This window comes from Brassica napus, chromosome A8 (assembly GCF_020379485.1).
Source record: "Brassica napus cultivar Da-Ae chromosome A8, Da-Ae, whole genome shotgun sequence".
NCBI classification, from domain to species: Eukaryota; Viridiplantae; Streptophyta; class Magnoliopsida; order Brassicales; family Brassicaceae; genus Brassica; species Brassica napus.
Window position 1 is genome coordinate 306,509 of NC_063441.1, and position 18,163 is coordinate 324,671.

General features: G+C 36.7%; 4 protein-coding genes and 1 non-coding gene across 8 annotated transcripts; 4 read left to right on the plus strand and 1 right to left on the minus strand.

Moving 5' to 3' along the window:
• Window positions 1-1,738: 1,738 nt before the first annotated feature.
• BNAA08G00370D (uncharacterized WD repeat-containing protein C2A9.03) lies at window positions 1,739-4,965 on the plus strand. 3 transcript variants are annotated; one of them, XM_013793939.3, is made up of 10 exons: window positions 1,739-1,932; window positions 2,348-2,525; window positions 2,669-2,836; window positions 2,959-3,045; window positions 3,209-3,343; window positions 3,427-3,537; window positions 3,617-3,708; window positions 3,787-3,892; window positions 3,982-4,068; window positions 4,154-4,965. In XM_013793939.3, the coding sequence occupies exons 2-10, from the start codon at window positions 2,379-2,381 to the stop codon at window positions 4,565-4,567; spliced, it is 1,347 nt and encodes a 448-aa protein (XP_013649393.1). In that variant the 5' UTR covers window positions 1,739-1,932; window positions 2,348-2,378; the 3' UTR covers window positions 4,568-4,965. The 3 variants fall into 3 exon arrangements, with proteins under 3 accessions (XP_013649393.1, XP_013649394.1, XP_048594350.1); XM_013793940.3 differs by lacking the exon at window positions 2,669-2,836; XM_048738393.1 differs by lacking the exon at window positions 1,739-1,932 and having other exon boundaries at window positions 2,669-2,819.
• A 224-nt stretch (window positions 4,966-5,189) lies between these two features.
• LOC106354088 (photosystem I reaction center subunit V, chloroplastic) lies at window positions 5,190-5,999 on the plus strand. Its single transcript, XM_013793942.2, has one exon. It carries the CDS (start codon window positions 5,362-5,364, stop codon window positions 5,845-5,847), a length of 486 nt encoding a protein of 161 aa, XP_013649396.1. The 5' UTR covers window positions 5,190-5,361; the 3' UTR covers window positions 5,848-5,999.
• Window positions 6,000-11,015: 5,016 nt separating this feature from the next.
• On the plus strand, window positions 11,016-12,058 carry LOC106354085 (nucleoside diphosphate kinase 1). The gene is made up of 3 exons (XM_013793937.3): window positions 11,016-11,226; window positions 11,330-11,378; window positions 11,532-12,058. The coding sequence occupies exons 1-3, from the start codon at window positions 11,176-11,178 to the stop codon at window positions 11,876-11,878; spliced, it is 447 nt and encodes a 148-aa protein (XP_013649391.2). The 5' UTR covers window positions 11,016-11,175; the 3' UTR covers window positions 11,879-12,058.
• A 271-nt stretch (window positions 12,059-12,329) lies between these two features.
• TRNAS-UGA lies at window positions 12,330-12,411 on the minus strand. The gene has a single exon. It is a non-coding gene; the product is annotated as a tRNA-Ser (tRNA).
• Window positions 12,412-12,533: 122 nt separating this feature from the next.
• LOC106354084 (chloride channel protein CLC-f) lies at window positions 12,534-16,727 on the plus strand. Of its 2 annotated transcripts, none has more exons than XM_048738395.1 (8): window positions 12,534-13,132; window positions 13,218-13,620; window positions 14,087-14,281; window positions 14,492-14,946; window positions 15,068-15,172; window positions 15,478-15,903; window positions 15,981-16,213; window positions 16,348-16,727. In XM_048738395.1, exons 1-8 carry the CDS (start codon window positions 12,701-12,703, stop codon window positions 16,427-16,429), a joined length of 2,331 nt encoding a protein of 776 aa, XP_048594352.1. In that variant the 5' UTR covers window positions 12,534-12,700; the 3' UTR covers window positions 16,430-16,727. The 2 variants fall into 2 exon arrangements, with proteins under 2 accessions (XP_048594352.1, XP_048594353.1); XM_048738396.1 differs by having other exon boundaries at window positions 12,933-13,132; window positions 13,204-13,620.
• Window positions 16,728-18,163: the final 1,436 nt, after the last annotated feature.

The following is an 18,163-nucleotide window of genomic DNA, read 5'->3' on the forward strand; positions in this document are numbered from 1 at the left end:
ACTAATCTGAGAAAATAAATGTCATGTGCTTTAAAAAATCCTATTGATGATGATCTTTTTCTTCTGAGATCACTTCTGAGCTTTCATCTGAAACTTCCTGATGCTCTCTACAGTTTTCCTTGCTGCTATATGGATTCTTGAAGAGAGGATTGGTTTCAAGTTCAGACAACATCTTCTTCTTTGATTCATTCATTAGCATCTCGAGCACTTCAGACATTGTCAGTCTCTTCTCTGGCTCCATCTAAGCATATATTAGTCCCACGACTCCCACCAAGACAAACTTCTCAGCTTCTCTTCCATGTTTTCCTCTTTCAGTCTCTTATTAACGATTTCACAAAATTTCTTTTGAATCTCAACTTCAATAGAGAAATCTATATCTTCTCTGTGACTCCATACCTTGAGCCTCTTGATTGCAACCTGCAAGAACACAAATGATCAGAAAAAAACCGAATAGGCCAGCAGAATGTTTCACCTCACATGATGAGGTTATAAATAAGAAGCACGTTCTACATAACAGTTAAGTTAAAGAGAAGAAACGCTGAGATAAATATACTTGTGAACCATCGGAGAACTGACCCCAATACACACTGCCGAAGCGGCCTTAACCGAGTTTGTTTGTCGTAGTTAAAACTGTTTGTGGCTGAGTGAAGCTCCTCACTGAGAATATCTTCCGAGATGGCTCTGTCTCCAGTATCTTTTTTCTGTGTAAGCTTGATGTTAAACCAAACTTAACCTAAATTATATCCAAAGAAAATCTATTTCAGACCTACAAATCAAGAAAGGACAAATAGAGCCATTTATGATCTTCATCACTATTCAACGATGAGCTAAGTTTATGACAAAGTATCTGTTTATTCAAGAAGCTTCCAACAAAAGAAATGAACTATACATAAAAACCATTAAAGACGATGGAAAGGCATGAAGATTGGAGCATAAATAGACTCCAAAAGTGTTATAAATATCTTAAACACAAAAAAGTCTTAAATACTAATCAGGAAGAAAAGCATAACATATTTAGCCGAAAACACTTTAAAATTAGACAAATCCATAAAAAAGAGGGAGATTTTTAAAATCATTGGAGTCAATGAATTAAGAAGATAAACAGATATATACCCATCAAATCCTTTTCCACAACAGCTAGTAAATGAGCGGAGTGGGAGGGGAGGTGGAGCGTAGTTTAATGATTAGATTAATGGTGGAGTTATGAGAAGGGAAAACATTACAATTGTTTTTTATCGGAACCATAGAAATATGAATGTTTAAGGCGCCTGAGCTTGAACATGAACACTCTAAGATAACCAAGATACCGTGGGCCGAGATTTTCGTATAATATGGGCCCAAAAAAATCAAACGAAAAAGACAAAAAAAAATCAAACGAAGAGGGATGGAACAGCGACACGTGGCGAATTTTGGAGCATTGTCTGCATAGGTAAAGTGTTGAGAAGGGAGAAAATGCATCTTTATTGCTATAGATATTTGATGTAATATCTTGTAATGATGGATTTGCAGTTAGGTATGATTGGAGTATTTAAAAAGTTGGCGAGGTTATATTGTAAATACTAATAAAATGTGGGCAATTCTAATAAATAATGTGGAACTCTTCCGAACGCCATGAGTTAAAAGACAAATCAACCCCTCATAATCTCAAAACCAAATTTCACTGAATACGATGGAAGGGCAAAACCGTAAACAAAGCAACGATCAAAGAAATGAGGTTTAAAAATAAGGAAAAACAAGGACCGTCTGATTCGTTTGTACAGTTACAGTATAACCTGTGATTGAAAAAAAAAAAAATAAATAAAAAACATCTCTTCTTCTCTCTCTCTCTCGCAATCGATCTCAACCAACGCCAATCCAATTAAAAATTATTGTAAATGTAAAAACCTAATAATAGAGTTTTTCTGGATTTTCACGAAGGAATTGCATCGCCAGGTAATGAATTTGTTGAAGCATACATCTCCTATGTTTCTGCCTTTTAATTTATCTGCTATGTTCCTGGAGTCGTCGTGCTCCTGCCTTATTACGATTTGGACTTACATGTTTGGTAGTGTCTTGTTTTCGTTGGGTTTCGTTATTTCCAAACTTTCAGTGTGTCGGAGCCGGTTTAGTAGGCGTTTCATTTGTTTCGCGATGGGATGAAGTGTTTTTTTTTAAACTTATGATGGGATGAAGTTTCTATTTAAGATTGTAATATTTGTGGAGATCTATCTTTCCTCTAACCGCTTTGTTTGTTTTAGATGTTGCAACTCAAGGAGCAATATTCATGTTTACAACTACTCTATTTGGCTTTTGTGGTCGCTTGCTTTCAGAGTTTTGTAATAAAATGTGCTTTTTTCTACATGTGCAGTTGCCTTTTCTATCCAAACTATAAATAAAATATGTCCAATTACCAAGCGGAGGAGGATGCTGCGTACATGGACCATGTTGATGATGATATGGAAGATGTAGACGATGATCTAGATGACAACTTTCATGGTGATGACATGGCTGCATCTGACTCCGATGTCGACGAGTTTGACTACTCTGTAAGAATATATATGCCTCCATAATAAGTCTTATGCAAATTCGTTTTTGCCATTCTTAAATGCTTACCGTGAAATGTACAACTACTATATATATATATATATAGTTTTTGTTACTAAATTGTGTGGGTTTATTTTGGTTATAGAGTAATAAAATAGCAGATACTTCAGCTGAGCAAGCCCGTAAAGGCAAAGACATCCAGGGTATTCCTTGGGATAGGCTTAGCATTACCAGAGAGAAATACAGACAAACTAGACTAGACCAGTATAAAAACTACGAAAATGTCCCTAACTCTGGTAATTCCTCCGGGAAAGTAAGTAATATTCTACCCATTCTCTTATCCCCTTTAGCTATTGTCTGCTTGTTTCATCAATAATATTGGTTTCAACTTCAACTGTTACATACTTATTTATCATTTGCTTAATGGCCTCTCAGGATTGCATGGTTACACAAAAAGGGGCCATCTTTTATGATTTCTGGCGGAATTCAAGATCTATCAAATCAAGTATCCTCCATTTCCAGGTTTTCATCCAAGCATATCTACCTTTTTTTTCTTACTCCAATTGTTTTAGTCCGTATGCATAATGGGGATGTACAAATTGCTGCAACTGTCAGCATAAGTTAAAACATAAATGGATTCTTGTTGTTCTAAAAAAGCTTCTATGTGTACATCTTTGTATTGTAGTTGAGGAATTTGGTATGGGCAACTTCTAAGCATGATGTGTACCTCATGTCACAATTTTTAGTGAGCCAATACTCTACTTTGACTTCTGGAAAGCATGAAATTCTCAATGTTCAAGGCCATGTTTCCCCATCCGAGGTTTGCTTCCTTCTTCCAGAATCATCAGAGATTCTTCTTCTAAAACCCACATCAGTTAGTGGTTTTTTCTTGTGTGGGTGCAGAAACATCCTGGAAGTTTGCTGGAGGGATTTACGAAGACTCAAGTGAGTACGCTTGCAGTTAAAGATAAATTCTTAGTTGCTGGTGGATTTCAAGGAGAACTTATATGCAAGGTAAACTCTAAAGTTCTTCCAATTATGGATTACACAGACATGCAATCTAATCAACTGTTTCCACAATTGTTTGATGCAGCATCTTGATAGACCTGGTGTGAGCTTCTGTTCCCGTACAACCTATGACGATAATGCTATCACCAATGCAATTGAGATTTATAACAAACCCAGGTATCTGCTCCATGTAGTTTTTTTTTGCTAGTTTCCAGCTTCTAACATTCCCTTTGGCCTATGTCTGTTTGTCTGCAGTGGTGCACTTCATTTCACTGCCTCAAATAATGATTGTGGAGTCAGAGACTTTGATATGGAGACATATCAGCTTGTTAACTACTTTCGCTTTCCTTGGCCAGTCAATGTAAGTCTATTCTTTTTTTGTTGATTATTATTTTTTACACTGGCATAAGTGTATGTGTCACATTAAGTTTGAGTAATTTTTATTGTCAGCACATATCTATGAGCCCTGATGGTAAATTATTGACTATTGTGGGAGACAACCCGGAGGGTCTTCTCGTAGACCCCAACACTGGAAAGGTGCAGACACACTATCTCTATATGATCAACTCTTCTGAATAAATAACCATGTTTGTCTTCTAACTCAGTTGGATGTTTCCGACAGACACTGGAAACGCTAGCAGGACATTTGGACTTTTCCTTTGCATCAGCATGGCACCCAGATGGGCTCACGTTCTCTACAGGTAACCAAGACAAGACCTGTCGGGTTTGGGACATTCGTAACCTGTCTAAATCTGTTGCTGTCTTGAGGGGTAACCTTGGAGCAATCCGATCTATCCGCTACACATCTGATGGGAAATACATGGCCATGGCTGAGCCGGCTGACTTTGTCCATGTCTACGATGTCTCGAAGGGGTATGAAACAGAGCAAGAGATCGATTTCTTTGGGGAGATATCGGGAATTTCCTGCAGCCCTGACACGGAAGCGCTCTTCATCGGTGTTTGGGACCGTACTTATGGTAGTCTCCTTGAGTATGGCCGCCACCACAACTACTCCTACCTCGATTCATTTATGTAACCGTTCGAGCCATCAGAAGAATAAAAGAGCTTACCACATGCCTGGTATACACTTGCGTCCAAATAAAAACATTATAATCAAATCTCCAATGGTGTAAATGATGTGTTGTGCAAGTACTAGGGGTTTTCACAGATAGTCTATTTAGTTAGCTTTTGAGTGTTGACTGTTGAGGTTCGTGTATTTGTACATAAGTGTTTGAGTTTCAGCTTGAGTTTGCATAAACTCTTTACTCTGGATAGACCAGGATGAAACAACACGATCGCCTGTAGCTTAGTATTTGGCTATAATCCATTGTTAGGGACTCGTTTTCATCCTTTTCTGCTGATTTTGTGTTGTATTCTATTGGATTGTAAACTTGTATGGATTAAATTGAACGTTAATAGAGTAGGGTCTTATAAGGAGAACCGTCTAAACTATGAGGGTTTTAACCCAAAAAGAATTTGATTTTGTGTTAATCTCTGTAGTCTAAATTGACAAAAGAAAACTTTGGGCGTTTTACAAAACAAAATGTATATATTGGGGCTTTAACGCAAATATTGCTTCTAGTATGACTGTGAAATGTAAGGCGCTTTACGGGAACAAGTCTAAACTAGGAGGGGCTGTAAGACAAAATACTTGTCTGAAATCTCATAATCCAATACAAACCAATGAGAGAATGCCACATCATCAACCTTGAATCCTATCCTCACAAGCAAAATCTTGTATCGTCTCCTCCAAGAAGCCAAAAGTGATCATAAATCCAAAACCACTCATTCTCTCTTGCACTGAAACTCTCCAAAGAATAAGAAGATAACATGGCGGCGACAAGCGCATCTGCTTTGCTCTCACCAACAACTTTCTCCACCGTAATCTCCCAGAAAAACCCAAACTCCATCTCATTCCACGGCCTTCGTCCTCTCCGACTCGGTGGCTCCTCCGCCTTACCAAAGCTATCCACCACCTCCGGAAGAAGATCTTCCTCCTCCGCCGTTGTGAGAGCTGAGCTCAGCCCATCCGTCGTCATTAGCCTCAGCACAGGTCTCTCCCTCTTCCTAGGCCGGTTCGTCTTCTTCAACTTTCAGAGAGAGAATGTGGCAAAACAGGTGCCGGAGCAGAACGGGAAGACCCACTTCGAAGCGGGAGATGATCGTGCCAAGGAGTACGTAAGCCTCTTGAAATCGAACGATCCAGTTGGATTCAACATCGTGGATGTTCTTGCTTGGGGTTCTATTGGTCACATCGTTGCTTACTATGTCTTGGCCACTTCTAGCAATGGCTACGATCCAAGCTTCTTTGGCTGATTGATTCATTCAAACTATATCTCTCTCGTTTATGTATATGTTTGACTTGTATGGCAAGTTACCCAATCTAGTCACCTATCTTTGTTTCTTCTGCTTGTTTCTGCCTCTGTGGGTCTTCCTTTCGTTTGAAACATATTATATTTCGTGATCCACTTGCAGAGTTAAAAAAAAATATACATAATGACACAAAGATGAAACTAGGTGCATTTACGAATAAAGTCATCTGTGGCTAGAAAGCTAGTGTGCTTGAGGTTCTTATAATTTTAAGATTTTATTTCATGATAACAATGAAATCTCATGATGTTCATCCACTAATTTCAGAACTATATTTATAACATTTGTACTTGGTTATTCCGATTGTCGTCACAAACAATATGGAAAGTTTCTTTTGGCAAAAACAAGGAAATAATCTGAATATATGCAGAATTCGGTTCAACTCAGGCAAAATTTTGAGCAAACTAAAACCAAATTACCTAACTGAACCGAGTTCACATGCCTAATCTCAAAGACAGGACTGATCAACGTTATGGATTTCCTATTTGCAGTTATACAACATCTTTGTTTCAACCTTGCAGTCCAAGTCTTTTTAAACTACTTTTTAAAACATCATTATCAAGGGTTTTTTAGGGCGAGATTTTTAGGGGAATATAAACAACTATTTATTAATTTTTAACTAATAAGTTAAGAAATTATTTTTTAAAGTAGTACTTTAAGTCCATGATTAAAGAGGTTTTTAGGGGTGGGGTTTTTAGCATAATTTAAGAATCCACTCCTAAGAACTCCTATTAATCATGTTCTAAAAAACAGTTTCTTAACTTTTTAATTAAAAATTAAGAAATAGTTCTTTATATTTCTCTAAAAACTCCGTTTTAAGAAACCCTGGAATAATGCTCTTATTGTATAAAAAATACAACATTTTAAAAAGTCTTTGTTAATAATATTCGGGAGGAATAAACATGTATTTTTACGACTCTACCACACTCACAGATTAATTCCCAGGTTGAACGGAAGCTTCACATGACGTTTGCTTTCTTCTTTAAAATCGAAAGAAATTCGAATTAGAAACTTGTGAAAGTTTTCAGAATTTCGTCAAAATAATCTCTTTAAAAACACTTTGAAAGATTACGCTTTCGTTTTGAAATCTTGATTCTATTTTAAAAATCCAAAGTCATAAATAAATAAGAAATATATTTTTTCTTAAAAAAAGAAATATAATTTTTTTTAAAAGAAATATAAAATATATTTTTATTTTATATAAAATCTAAAAATAATAGTATTAAAATAGAAAGAATAAAAATATACAAATATTAAACTAATACTAGAAATTATTTTGTGTATAATATTATTTTAATCTTGCATATATTTTTAGTCATAGTTTTATAAAATTATTCTTGTATACGTTTCAACAAGTTCCTCTTCTTAGTCCTTTTTTAAATTTAGCTTCTACGTTTCCATAACATTTGTTTCCGCATACCCACTTTTGATTCCACTTATCATATAACATTCCATTTCAGTTAATCCAATTCCTTATTTATTTGGATTAATAATCCCTTTTAACATATTTACTAGATCTTGACCTGTGCACCCGCACGGGTGTCTATTATAATATAAAATATTTATAGAATTATTCATAACACAAATGGTGCATCCGTATGAATGTTTGTTTTCGATTTGTAGTATATAACATCGGCGATTTTTAAGCTCATATTATGGTTGGATACTAAACCAATCAAAATGATATGTTATATAACATATTCGTCAATTTGCAATTTTTATTTACATCAGCCATTTTGTAATTTATTTATAAATTAAAGCACCAATTAGTATTTTTACGTTGTATATTAATAAATCTAACTTTCTAAAATAAAATAAACCATGTCATATAAAATTCACTTTTGTTTTAATAAAATATATAGTAATGGTAATTTTACAGTAAAATTAATTAGAGAATATTTCGGTTAGAGAATAACGGTAAGTTTGTTTAGAGGATATTCTACCAAAATAAATGATTTATAGCTAATTAAATAATAATTATTAAATCAGTGGCATAAATTGTAATTATGATGATGAATAAATAATTATTTTGGCTTTAATAATATAGATTTGAATTGGAAATAAATGAGAATCATAAATAAATGGCAAATTTAAGTGATGTCCTTAAATTTATAGGCTGGTGCACAAATATAGGAAGTAGGCTGGTAAAAAAAATATAATGTAAATGTAGTGTTTTTGTTACTGTTCTTTTTTCGAAATAAAAAAGATAATTGATTTTTTGCGGTTAAATCGGAGGATTATAGATTATCTGATTCGGAAAATATTTAAAAATCTGATTTGAATGAAAGTATGTTAAGAGTAACAAAAATATAACATGGTTTTTTACTCATAAAAAAAATCACATGAAAGTTTTTAGCAAAAAAGAAATAAAGCACATGAACACCAGTTTATGATTTTGCAGCTAGAGTGATATGAATGAATGAACGTGTGCTTATGAATTAGAAAAAATTGTAAGTATTTTGAGTAATAAAATTCTTAATCATTTATTTCTGTCCGTACACGTTAGAGCAGCTATTGAGCTACTGGCGAGGAACAAACGAAAACCAACTTTCGGTGAATAATTTTATGGGAGTAGTTAAAAATGTTTTCTATGTCATTCGTTACTTTCCTATATTATGCTTACTAATTTTACGGTTTAATGACTTGATGTAATCCAAGTTTTTAGTTTGCATTCGTTTCGGGAAATTAGATAGTATTAATTTAAGAAAGACATTGATTAATGGTTATAGTTATTTAATAGAGAAAAAAACTAGGATAGCACCAAACCAAGTTTTTGTTCCCAAAGTATCACTCAAGGTTCAAAGTCACAAAAATAGGTTTCATTAAAGAGGTAAATATACACTTATACCCCTTGGGTTAATTAATCCAAACCTTAGGGTTTAGAGTTAAGGGGGTGGGGTTTTGGAATTAGGGTTTAAAATTTTATAAAAATAAAATACTAAAATAAAAAATAAAAATTTATAAAACAGTTTCAAATATTATTTTTAAACTATAAAAAGAAAATTTGAAAAAAAAATAAAAAAAAAATTATAAAAATTCCGAATCTGAAAACATATAATCTGAAACTATAAAATTTTTTTTTTTATTTGTTTATTTAATTTAAACCAAGGATATTAGGGACATTTTACCCTTTAATGAATGTCATTTTTGTGACTTTCTCCTTCTAGTGCTCTTTTTGAGACATAAACTTCAAAAGGTGCTATTATTGACAATTGCCCTATTTAATAACTCAATGGCATTACATTGTAAATAATTGCAAATTTTAAAGGTCAATATATAAGTGTACTTCTCTTTTAATAATATACTAGAACTTGACCCGCACCCCCGTGCGGATGTTTGATTTAATTTGTGTTTAACATAAAATCATAAACCGCTGGTTTGATTAAAAATTCCATATATATATTTTTATGTTTTGTAATGTACATATATAGTAGAATCGTCTATGTAGTCTTTCTCATATCATAATTGTAATATCATAATAAATCAGCGTTAAAAAAGAGAATAAAATATATTATTTTATAATATAGATGTTTGATAATAATTTTTTTTATTTGTACATAATATTATATTATTTTTAATAACTTAATGTAATTTGATGTAATTGTATAATTCATATATTGACCTGTTGTTTTTTTGTTAAGGAAAACATGCCTAAAATTTAATTTTTGCATTAGTTTTCTATGAATTATTATTAATTTTATGATATTTTATTTTCTTGAAAATTGAACTCTCGAAATTTTTATATTTGACTAAACTAAATAAAGTAATACTATATTTAAAATTCTTTTATATAAGATATACTATATATTTTAGTTTTTTTTCACTATAAAGAAACAACAACCATTGTAATTAATTAATTTAAATTAATTTTAAATGTAGTGGCAGAATCTATAAATAAAAAATACAAAAAGGAAAGTGAACGGCTGGAGCACTTTGAGAGAGAAAGTTAGAAAGAGAAAGCTTGAGAGAAAACTTTGGAGATCCGGCGGTTGGTCGGCGCGTGAGCGTCCGTGCCGCCGCCGGAATCCTTTTTTCTTCTAGAATAAATCGCCAGTTCCTGTCTCCTCCTATTCTTTTCTGGTTTCTGCAGTTCGGAGCTCTGGTCAGCCACTAACCGCCGGAGTTATGGCTTTGGAGTCACAATGCGTTGATGGGAAGGATGGGGGGTTTAGTTTGTGCGTTCTTTGTTTCCGGGGGACGGAGGCTCTCACAGATCCGTCGCCGCCGGCTCTCGCATCCGTGGCGGGGAAGCTTCCTCAGTTCCGCCGTCGTCGGCTCTAGTCTCCGGGGGGTGAAGGCTATCACAGCTTCGTGTCGCCGGATCTCGTCCCCTAGTCTTTTAGGGTTTGGTCTTTTTAGTTTAAGTTTTTCTCATCGCTTTGTCTTAGGGTTTGGTTTTGTACTCGCGTCGTAGGAGAGAGGAGATCTCCGGTGAAACGGTTAGGTTGCATGCGATATTTTCTTTGGGTGGTTGTCGTGATTGGTGGTGGAGGTGATCTCGCCATGGCGATCGATCCCTTCCGGTTTTAGAGGCCCAAAGACGCTTGCGGAGAGGTATGGTGGAGCTGCGGTGCTCCGGTTTGGTCGAGAGATCCGAAGGTTGGATCTCCGGCGAAGTTGTTAGGTGGTGGAGATGAGGCGTCCGTGCGACACGTGCCCCCTCGTCGTCGAGGATGGCGTCACGTGTCCTTGCATCGAAACAGTTGAAACTTGAGGCGGCTGCTCTCTCGCCGGTTTGGAATTAGGGTTACTCAAGTTGGGCCGGTGGGTTTTGGGCCCATTTGGGGATCGAGTTTGGGTTTCGCTATGGGCTTTTATTGTAATTTCTCTGGGCTTGGCCCGTTTTCAGTATTATTATAAAAAATCTTATTGGCGGAAAAAAAAAAATACAAAAAGGAAATACATAATTTATAATAAATGCAATGACTAAATGTGTAAATAAAAGAAAGTAATTAATCTGCTATCCATGTTTCCAAACAATTCTCATTTATGTTTTATCCTTGTTTCCAAACAATTCTAATTTATGTTTTATCCATGTTTACAAACAGTACTAAAAGGTACTTCAGTTTTAATAATATAGATAGATGTTCAAGTTTCAAGTGAGGCAATGGACCTCTGAATAGTGAAAAGCAAAACATCTTACGGCCCATCTGGTGAAGCCCCACAACGAGGAGCGCATATTCTCAGCATCTAGGGCTCTTCTATATAAATACGTCTTCTCTTCACTGCGTATAGGTATCGCCGACTAGTAAGTAACATCAAAAAGAATCGACAATGGAGCAAACTTTCATCATGATCAAGCCCGACGGCGTCCAAAGGGGTCTGGTACGCTTCTACTGATACTCTTCATTGTTACCTGTGTTCTTGAGAAACTTGTTGTTGAGTTTCCTCGCCAGTATCTTGATTATTATGTCTGCTTCATCTTCAGGTCGGTAAAATCATCTGCAGGTTCGAGCAGAAGGGTTTCACTTTGAAAGGTAAATACTTTTAAGTTGGTAGCCGCATACTATCATCGTAACTGAGACTAGCCTAGCAGATGTAGCTTTTGAGTTTGTAGTTTGTATTTTAAGACTTAGATCTGGTCAGTATTGTATGATGATAGTTTGGTTTGATTGATGGCATGGTCTCAGGTCTAAAGCTGATCACTGTGGACCGTCCTTTTGCTGAGAAACACTACCAGGACTTGTCAGCCAAGCCCTTCTTCAGTGGTCTTGTTGATTACATAATCTCTGGTCCAGTCGTTGCAATGATCTGGGAGGGAAAGAATGTTGTGTTGACAGGAAGGAAGATCATCGGAGCAACGAACCCTGCAGCATCTGAGCCAGGAACCATCCGTGGGGATTTTGCAATTGACATTGGGAGGAACATTATCCATGGGAGTGACTCGGTGGAGAGTGCTAACAAGGAGTGTGCGTTGTGGTTCCCTGATGGACCTGTGAACTGGCAGAGCAGCCTTCATTCTTGGATCTACGAATGATTCTCTATCGTTTTGTGATCCTTTGTTTTGGTTGTTGTTTATGAGTCAAAACATGTTTCTCTCCTTTGTTTTTGTTGCAAGCTCTGTTGCTTCCGCCTCTTTGCATCTTTTTTTTGAAGTTTGAATCTCAGAACTTTGAATCTGTTATTTTTTGTGTGAGGGTTTCTTTGAACCGTCTTATATTCTCTCTTTCATATATTCTCATTTCTACCCGAGCAAGAGAGCCAAATGGGTTTTCATCGGAAGTTTTATTAGCGTTCTCAAATTCTAAAACACAGGCGTGCGAGTTGCCAACACGGTTTTTGCACTTAGACTAGTGTAGGAGGATAATGTTCTTGTGACCAATTATTGTGAGAAAAGCTGCTCTCCCAAATGTTTCTCTATTTTCTATTTCTCGAGAACTCCAACTGTTTCCAGAAACTGAAATGTCAAACAAAAGTTAAAATTATAACGTCGACAGCAGGGTTCGAACCTGCGCGGGCGAAGCCCAACAGATTTCAAGTCTGTCTCCTTAACCACTCGGACATATCGACTTATTGCGTTAAAGTGAAATTGTTGATTATAATAACAAGGGAAGGCCCAATAAAGGCCCATAAGTGCTGACTTGGATTCTCTCTCAAGCTCACAGTGAGGCTTTCTCTTACGACGACGGATGCCGCGTGTTTCATCATCGAGAGTCGCGAGACGGTATAGAATCTGAAAAGCCGATCAAATCTGAAGAAAACCGGCGACGAATAGAATTTGTTACTGAGAGATTGATGCCGTCGTGAATCATCACGGCGAGTTGGATGATGCGTTTGTAACGGAGGCTGGGAATTAGATATGTCATCGGGAGGAGAGTACAACGAGGACAGGCATCTATTGCGATCAACCGACGGAGATGAAGTCGTCAATGGCAGAGGAGAGGGTGATCTCGACGTTGAATCTCAGTCTCCGGCCATCAGGAATTCCACCGGAGGAGTTAGAAATCTGCTCAAGCATCTGGATCGGAGATTCTCTCTCTCCGGGCGTCGTCTGAGCTTCAAACGACTGGAGAATATCAGAATCGATAGGAGCCACCACCATCCCTCTTCTTCTTCCCCACTCTCGGCTGCCGGAGAAGAAGATGGCGTCGATGATCGCGATGATGAGTACGGTTTTGATGAAGGCAACGACGTGCTGGGAGATAGTGCTCCACCTGAGTGGGCTCTGCTTCTTATCGGCTGTCTCATCGGTGTCGCCGCTGGGATTTGCGTCGCCGGCTTCAACAAAGGGGTACGCTGTCATGCGTCAGATCTTGATCTGTGCACATTGATTTGAATCCATATTGATTGATATTCGAGTAGTGGTTTTTGTCTAGGTTCATGTGATTCATGAGTGGTCATGGGCTGGTACACCCAACGAGGGTGCTGCTTGGCTTCGTCTGCAGAGACTAGCCGACACGTGGCATCGGATTCTTTTGATTCCTGTCACTGGGGGTGTTATAGTAGGAATGATGCATGGTTTGCTTGAGATCTTGGATCAAATAAGGCAGTCCACTTCTTCCCAAGGACAAGGTGTAGATTTACTTGCTGGTATATTCCCAGTGATAAAAGCCATACAAGCTGCCGTGACCCTTGGTACAGGATGTTCACTGGGTCCCGAGGGACCTAGTGTTGACATTGGAAAGTCATGTGCCAATGGTTTTGCGCTAATGATGGAAAACAACAGAGAAAGGAGGATAGCTCTCACTGCAGCTGGTGCGGCTTCTGGGATTGCATCTGGTATGTTTAGACCTCTTCTAAAATTCCTTATGCCTCCTCGTCCATAATTGATATTTGTGTATTATTGGATTGCCTATGCACGGAATAGCAGCACAGCTCGTTCACTCTAGTATTTATTCGTTCTTGGGATCTTTTTGGCTTATTCAATCTTAATTGCCCCTCGTTCTTTTTGCTCACTCTCTTGGTTCCAGAATTTTGTATGTACTGTAGCCTACAAATTTATGTACTACTTAGCCTACAAATGTGTCTATGAATCTTAGGTTCTAGCACTAGACAGAGCTTTTTGCTGGTATTAATTAATGAAAAAGAGTTTACTTATGGTTACTTTGATGTTGGTTTCGTGTGTATGTGTTTCTTACTATAATGAGACCACTGAGACAGGCACTACAATTATTTGGTCTTTCCAATATGGAAATTTCGTTCATGGTTATAAATCTGATTTACCGATCGTTATTTGTGGTCACAGGTTTTAATGCAGCAGTGGCGGGTTGTTTCTTTGCTATTGAGACTGTTTTAAGACCTCTACGTGCCGAGAACTCGCCTCCATTTACCACTGCAATGATAATTTTGGCCTCTGTTATATCATCGACTGTGTCGAATGCGTTGCTTGGGACTCAATCAGCTTTCACAGTCCCCTCGTATGACCTGAAGTCCGCCGCAGGTATGTTATTCTTTTGCTTTTAATCTCAGTTGTAAACTATCAGTTAGTCTGGTGGTATAAATGATCAGTAGCTTATAATCGAATGTCCTGATGGATAGGGTATGATATCATAAAGATGCTTGGTATCTTTAAATTACGAAGGCTGATATATATATGCTTCAACTAGCATTTTCTAATAAGTTTCCCAACATGGTTTTCACTTGTCTCCAGAGCTCCCTCTGTACCTGATATTAGGAATGCTGTGCGGTGCTGTCAGCGTTGTTTTTTCTTGGCTCGTCACGTGGTTTACCAAGTCATTCGAGTTCATCAAAGACAAATTTGGTCTTCCTGCTATTGTGTGCCCTGCATTAGGTGGTTTAGGAGCTGGGATGATTGCTCTCAAGTACCCCGGAATTTTGTACTGGGGGTTTACAAATGTTGAGGAAATCCTGCATACTGGAACGAGTGCTTCAGCTCCTGGAATTTGGTTATTAGCTCAGTTAGCCGCAGCCAAAGTTGTGGCTACTGCTTTGTGCAAAGGCTCTGGGCTTGTAGGCGGTCTATACGCACCAAGTTTGATGATTGGTGCTGCTGTTGGTGCTGTGTTTGGAGGTTCGGCTGCTGAGATTATTAACAGAGCAATTCCTGGTAATGCTGCTGTGGCTCAACCGCAAGCTTACGCTCTGGTATTGTTTTACCTTTGATGCAGGCCTTTACTTCAATGCATCCTTTTTCTAATTCTGATAGTGTCCACTTCTGTTGTTACTGATTTTGACTCATCAAGATGTCCTCATTAATGTGATGCAGGTTGGCATGGCAGCGACACTAGCTTCCATGTGCTCAGTCCCCTTAACATCAGTATTACTGCTGTTCGAGCTAACAAAAGATTATAGAATTTTGCTTCCTCTCATGGTAACCATACGTTTTTCCCTTTCAGTTTCTTTCTGGTGCTTAGATAACATGTGGTACTATCAAATATAACATGTGGTAAAATCGCTTAGAGGGGTGAGATTCAAGAATTGCTTCCCTAGTTGGCTTGTTTAGCTGATCGAGCAATAAAGCTTCTCTTGAAACTATGAAATGAACCAGTTATCATTTTTCGCTATTATAATGTTTTTAACCAGAGGTAGTTTATACGGATAGAGAGCGATAAGTATCTTAAAAATCTTTATCATGTTTGTTCATGATCTGATATGCATCTCTGTTTCCTCTAACAGGGAGCGGTTGGTTTAGCAATATGGGTCCCCTCTGTGGTAAACCAAGACAAAGAGAGTGATTCTTCAGAGGGTCGCAACGCAGGAAGAGGATACTCTACTCTTTCACCGTCCCATCTTAAAACCGAAGGCATTTGGAGACGCACGGATAATGCAAACTCCCTTGAGCTTACCGTGATGGAGAACCCTGACCACAAATCCTTCTTGGATGAAGAAACTATTCTGGACGACTTAAAGGTTTTGCGGGTTATGCCAAAGAACTATGTGAAGGTTTGTCTGGGAACAACTCTAAGAGAAGCAAGAAACATTCTTAAAGACAGCCACCAAAACTGCCTTGTGGTGGTCGATGAAGATGATTTTCTAGCCGGAATCCTAACACATGGAGACATTAGACGTTGCTTGTCCAATAAGGTCTCTCCAATTGTAGATGTAAGCAGTGAAACATAACAAACTCTCCTGTCTCTTTTTTTTTGGCAATGGAGTTGAATGAACCTTGTTTGTTGCAGGAGAATACATGTACGGTTTCCTCAGTGTGTACTAAGAAAATAACGTATAGAGGCCAAGAACGCGGTTTGATTACTTGCTATCCAGACACGACGGTCGGTGTGGCCAAAGAGTTAATGGAGGCAAGAGGTGTGAAGCAACTACCTGTAGTAAAACGAGGTGAAGTAAGTCACAAAGGGAAAAAGAGGAAACTGCTTGGCCTTCTTCATTATGACTCCATCTGGACTTTTCTCAGGTAATTATAAAAGTTTTCTCTTTTACCTTTATTGCCCATTTAACCTTCAAACACTCCATTGTCTGTTGGTGTTTGCGTGTGTTGATATATTTAATTCATAATCTTAAGCAAAACTAACTCCTTTTGTTACGCAGAGATGAGATGAGTCGTAGGAGATCGATCAACGAGCGGAGAAAAGATAAGTACGAGGAGGTTGGTGCGGCAAATGTGCATTGATATGGGTTTGTGCCAATCTGGTATAGTTTTTTTTTTTTTTTAATTTCTTATGTGCAATTGATTAGATCGGAGGAAAACATGATCGTAAAATAATACCTCTTTATTAGTTTTTTGAAATATTTTTCTCGCAAAAGTAACACTCTCTTATCATATACTCAAATAGAAAGCTAGTGTGTAACATACATACAACATTTGTTGGGTGAGAAAAATGTAATATCATTAGTTCTTAGCAAGCCTTGTGAATTGTGATACTTGGAATCGTAAATTCTATAAGTGACTGACACAATGAATTCTCTTATATGGTTTCTTCGTTTATTAAGGTTTATATAGCATTTATTTGACAAAAAAAGCATTTATTGACCTTTGCATTTCTTTCATAGAATTGCTTTTCTTTTTGCATGTATGTGATGTACAACTGTTAATTTAAGTTGTGAATTTAAAAAGGTTTTTTTTACCTTGATGGATAAATCATATACAGAAGATCCAGAAAGATAACGCAATGACTGGTAATGGACCCTTGCGTTAATCATTTTCACTAAAAAGAGCTTTAATTTACAGTAAAATTTGGTAATAAAAAGAGACAAGACTAACAAATAGCTGACTAATTTGATTGGGAGTGTGATTGAATTTTCTGGTCATACATATATTGGTAAGTGGGTGACAAATGATTAATTTAAAACGCTTAACTTTTTCTTCACTATTATTAGGTCGGTCCTTAACGTCAAACAAAGAATGAATATGGTTTTTCAACATTCTGGTTGAGACCCACAATTAAAGTGCAAAAATAGTCTTAGCATCTTCCAATCTGTCAATTGAAAACAGCTTAGTATAAAAGTGTAACTAAAAATTCAATTTAATTTAAAATGATTTATTTCTCGAAAAATCATTTTCCATATGTGAACTTCTTTTTGCATTTGAAACTTGAAAGATGTCAAGAGACATGCATGCAACTATTCTTCAGTTTCCATTTAGCTAATCTTGATAATGATATGCTGGACCATTAAAATGTCCTTTTCCACCTTTTTCTATTTCTTCTTTTGCAAGCTATATATGGCCTAATGAGAATAAGAAAATAAATACATACCTAGTATAATTTCGGCAAATAAGACGAATTTTTATATATCAAACTTGTAAGTGAACATTTTAAATTTTATTTTTAGATATATTTTGAAATTTATTGAGATGAAGATTAACAATTATTCACACAATTTATTTTAAATTATGCTTATTTGAATTAAAAATAAATATTCGTAAAGGTTAAAGTCGTAGATTTTGATGGTTTTCACCTTTTGCTAGAAAAGTAACAGTTTATATTTAATTAACTAAATTATCCGACTGATTTTTTTTCTTTTCAAAAATTATATTTTATTCTAGTCCTTGAATAATTTAACATTACACTGTATAAAAATAAATATACTTAGTGGGCATGGGAGAATCTTTTAGAGTAGAAAGAGGTCATAAAATATGCGCTCGTGCGGTAGAGTATACTGACAAAATTGGTACACGGCCCAACCCTACGGCCCACGCGCGTCGAAACCGTTTCCGACTTTTCATAAAACCCCTTCTTATTTTATTTAACTTACTATCTAACCTACTAATAATAAACTTACTTCCTAGGACCCTTGTCTTTTTCCTGCCCCATTTTTAAAATTAAAAATTCTCGACCCTATTCTCATTTACATCGGACATCACACAAGCTAAGTAGGTTTAAAATGATACTCTAGTTTTCCTATT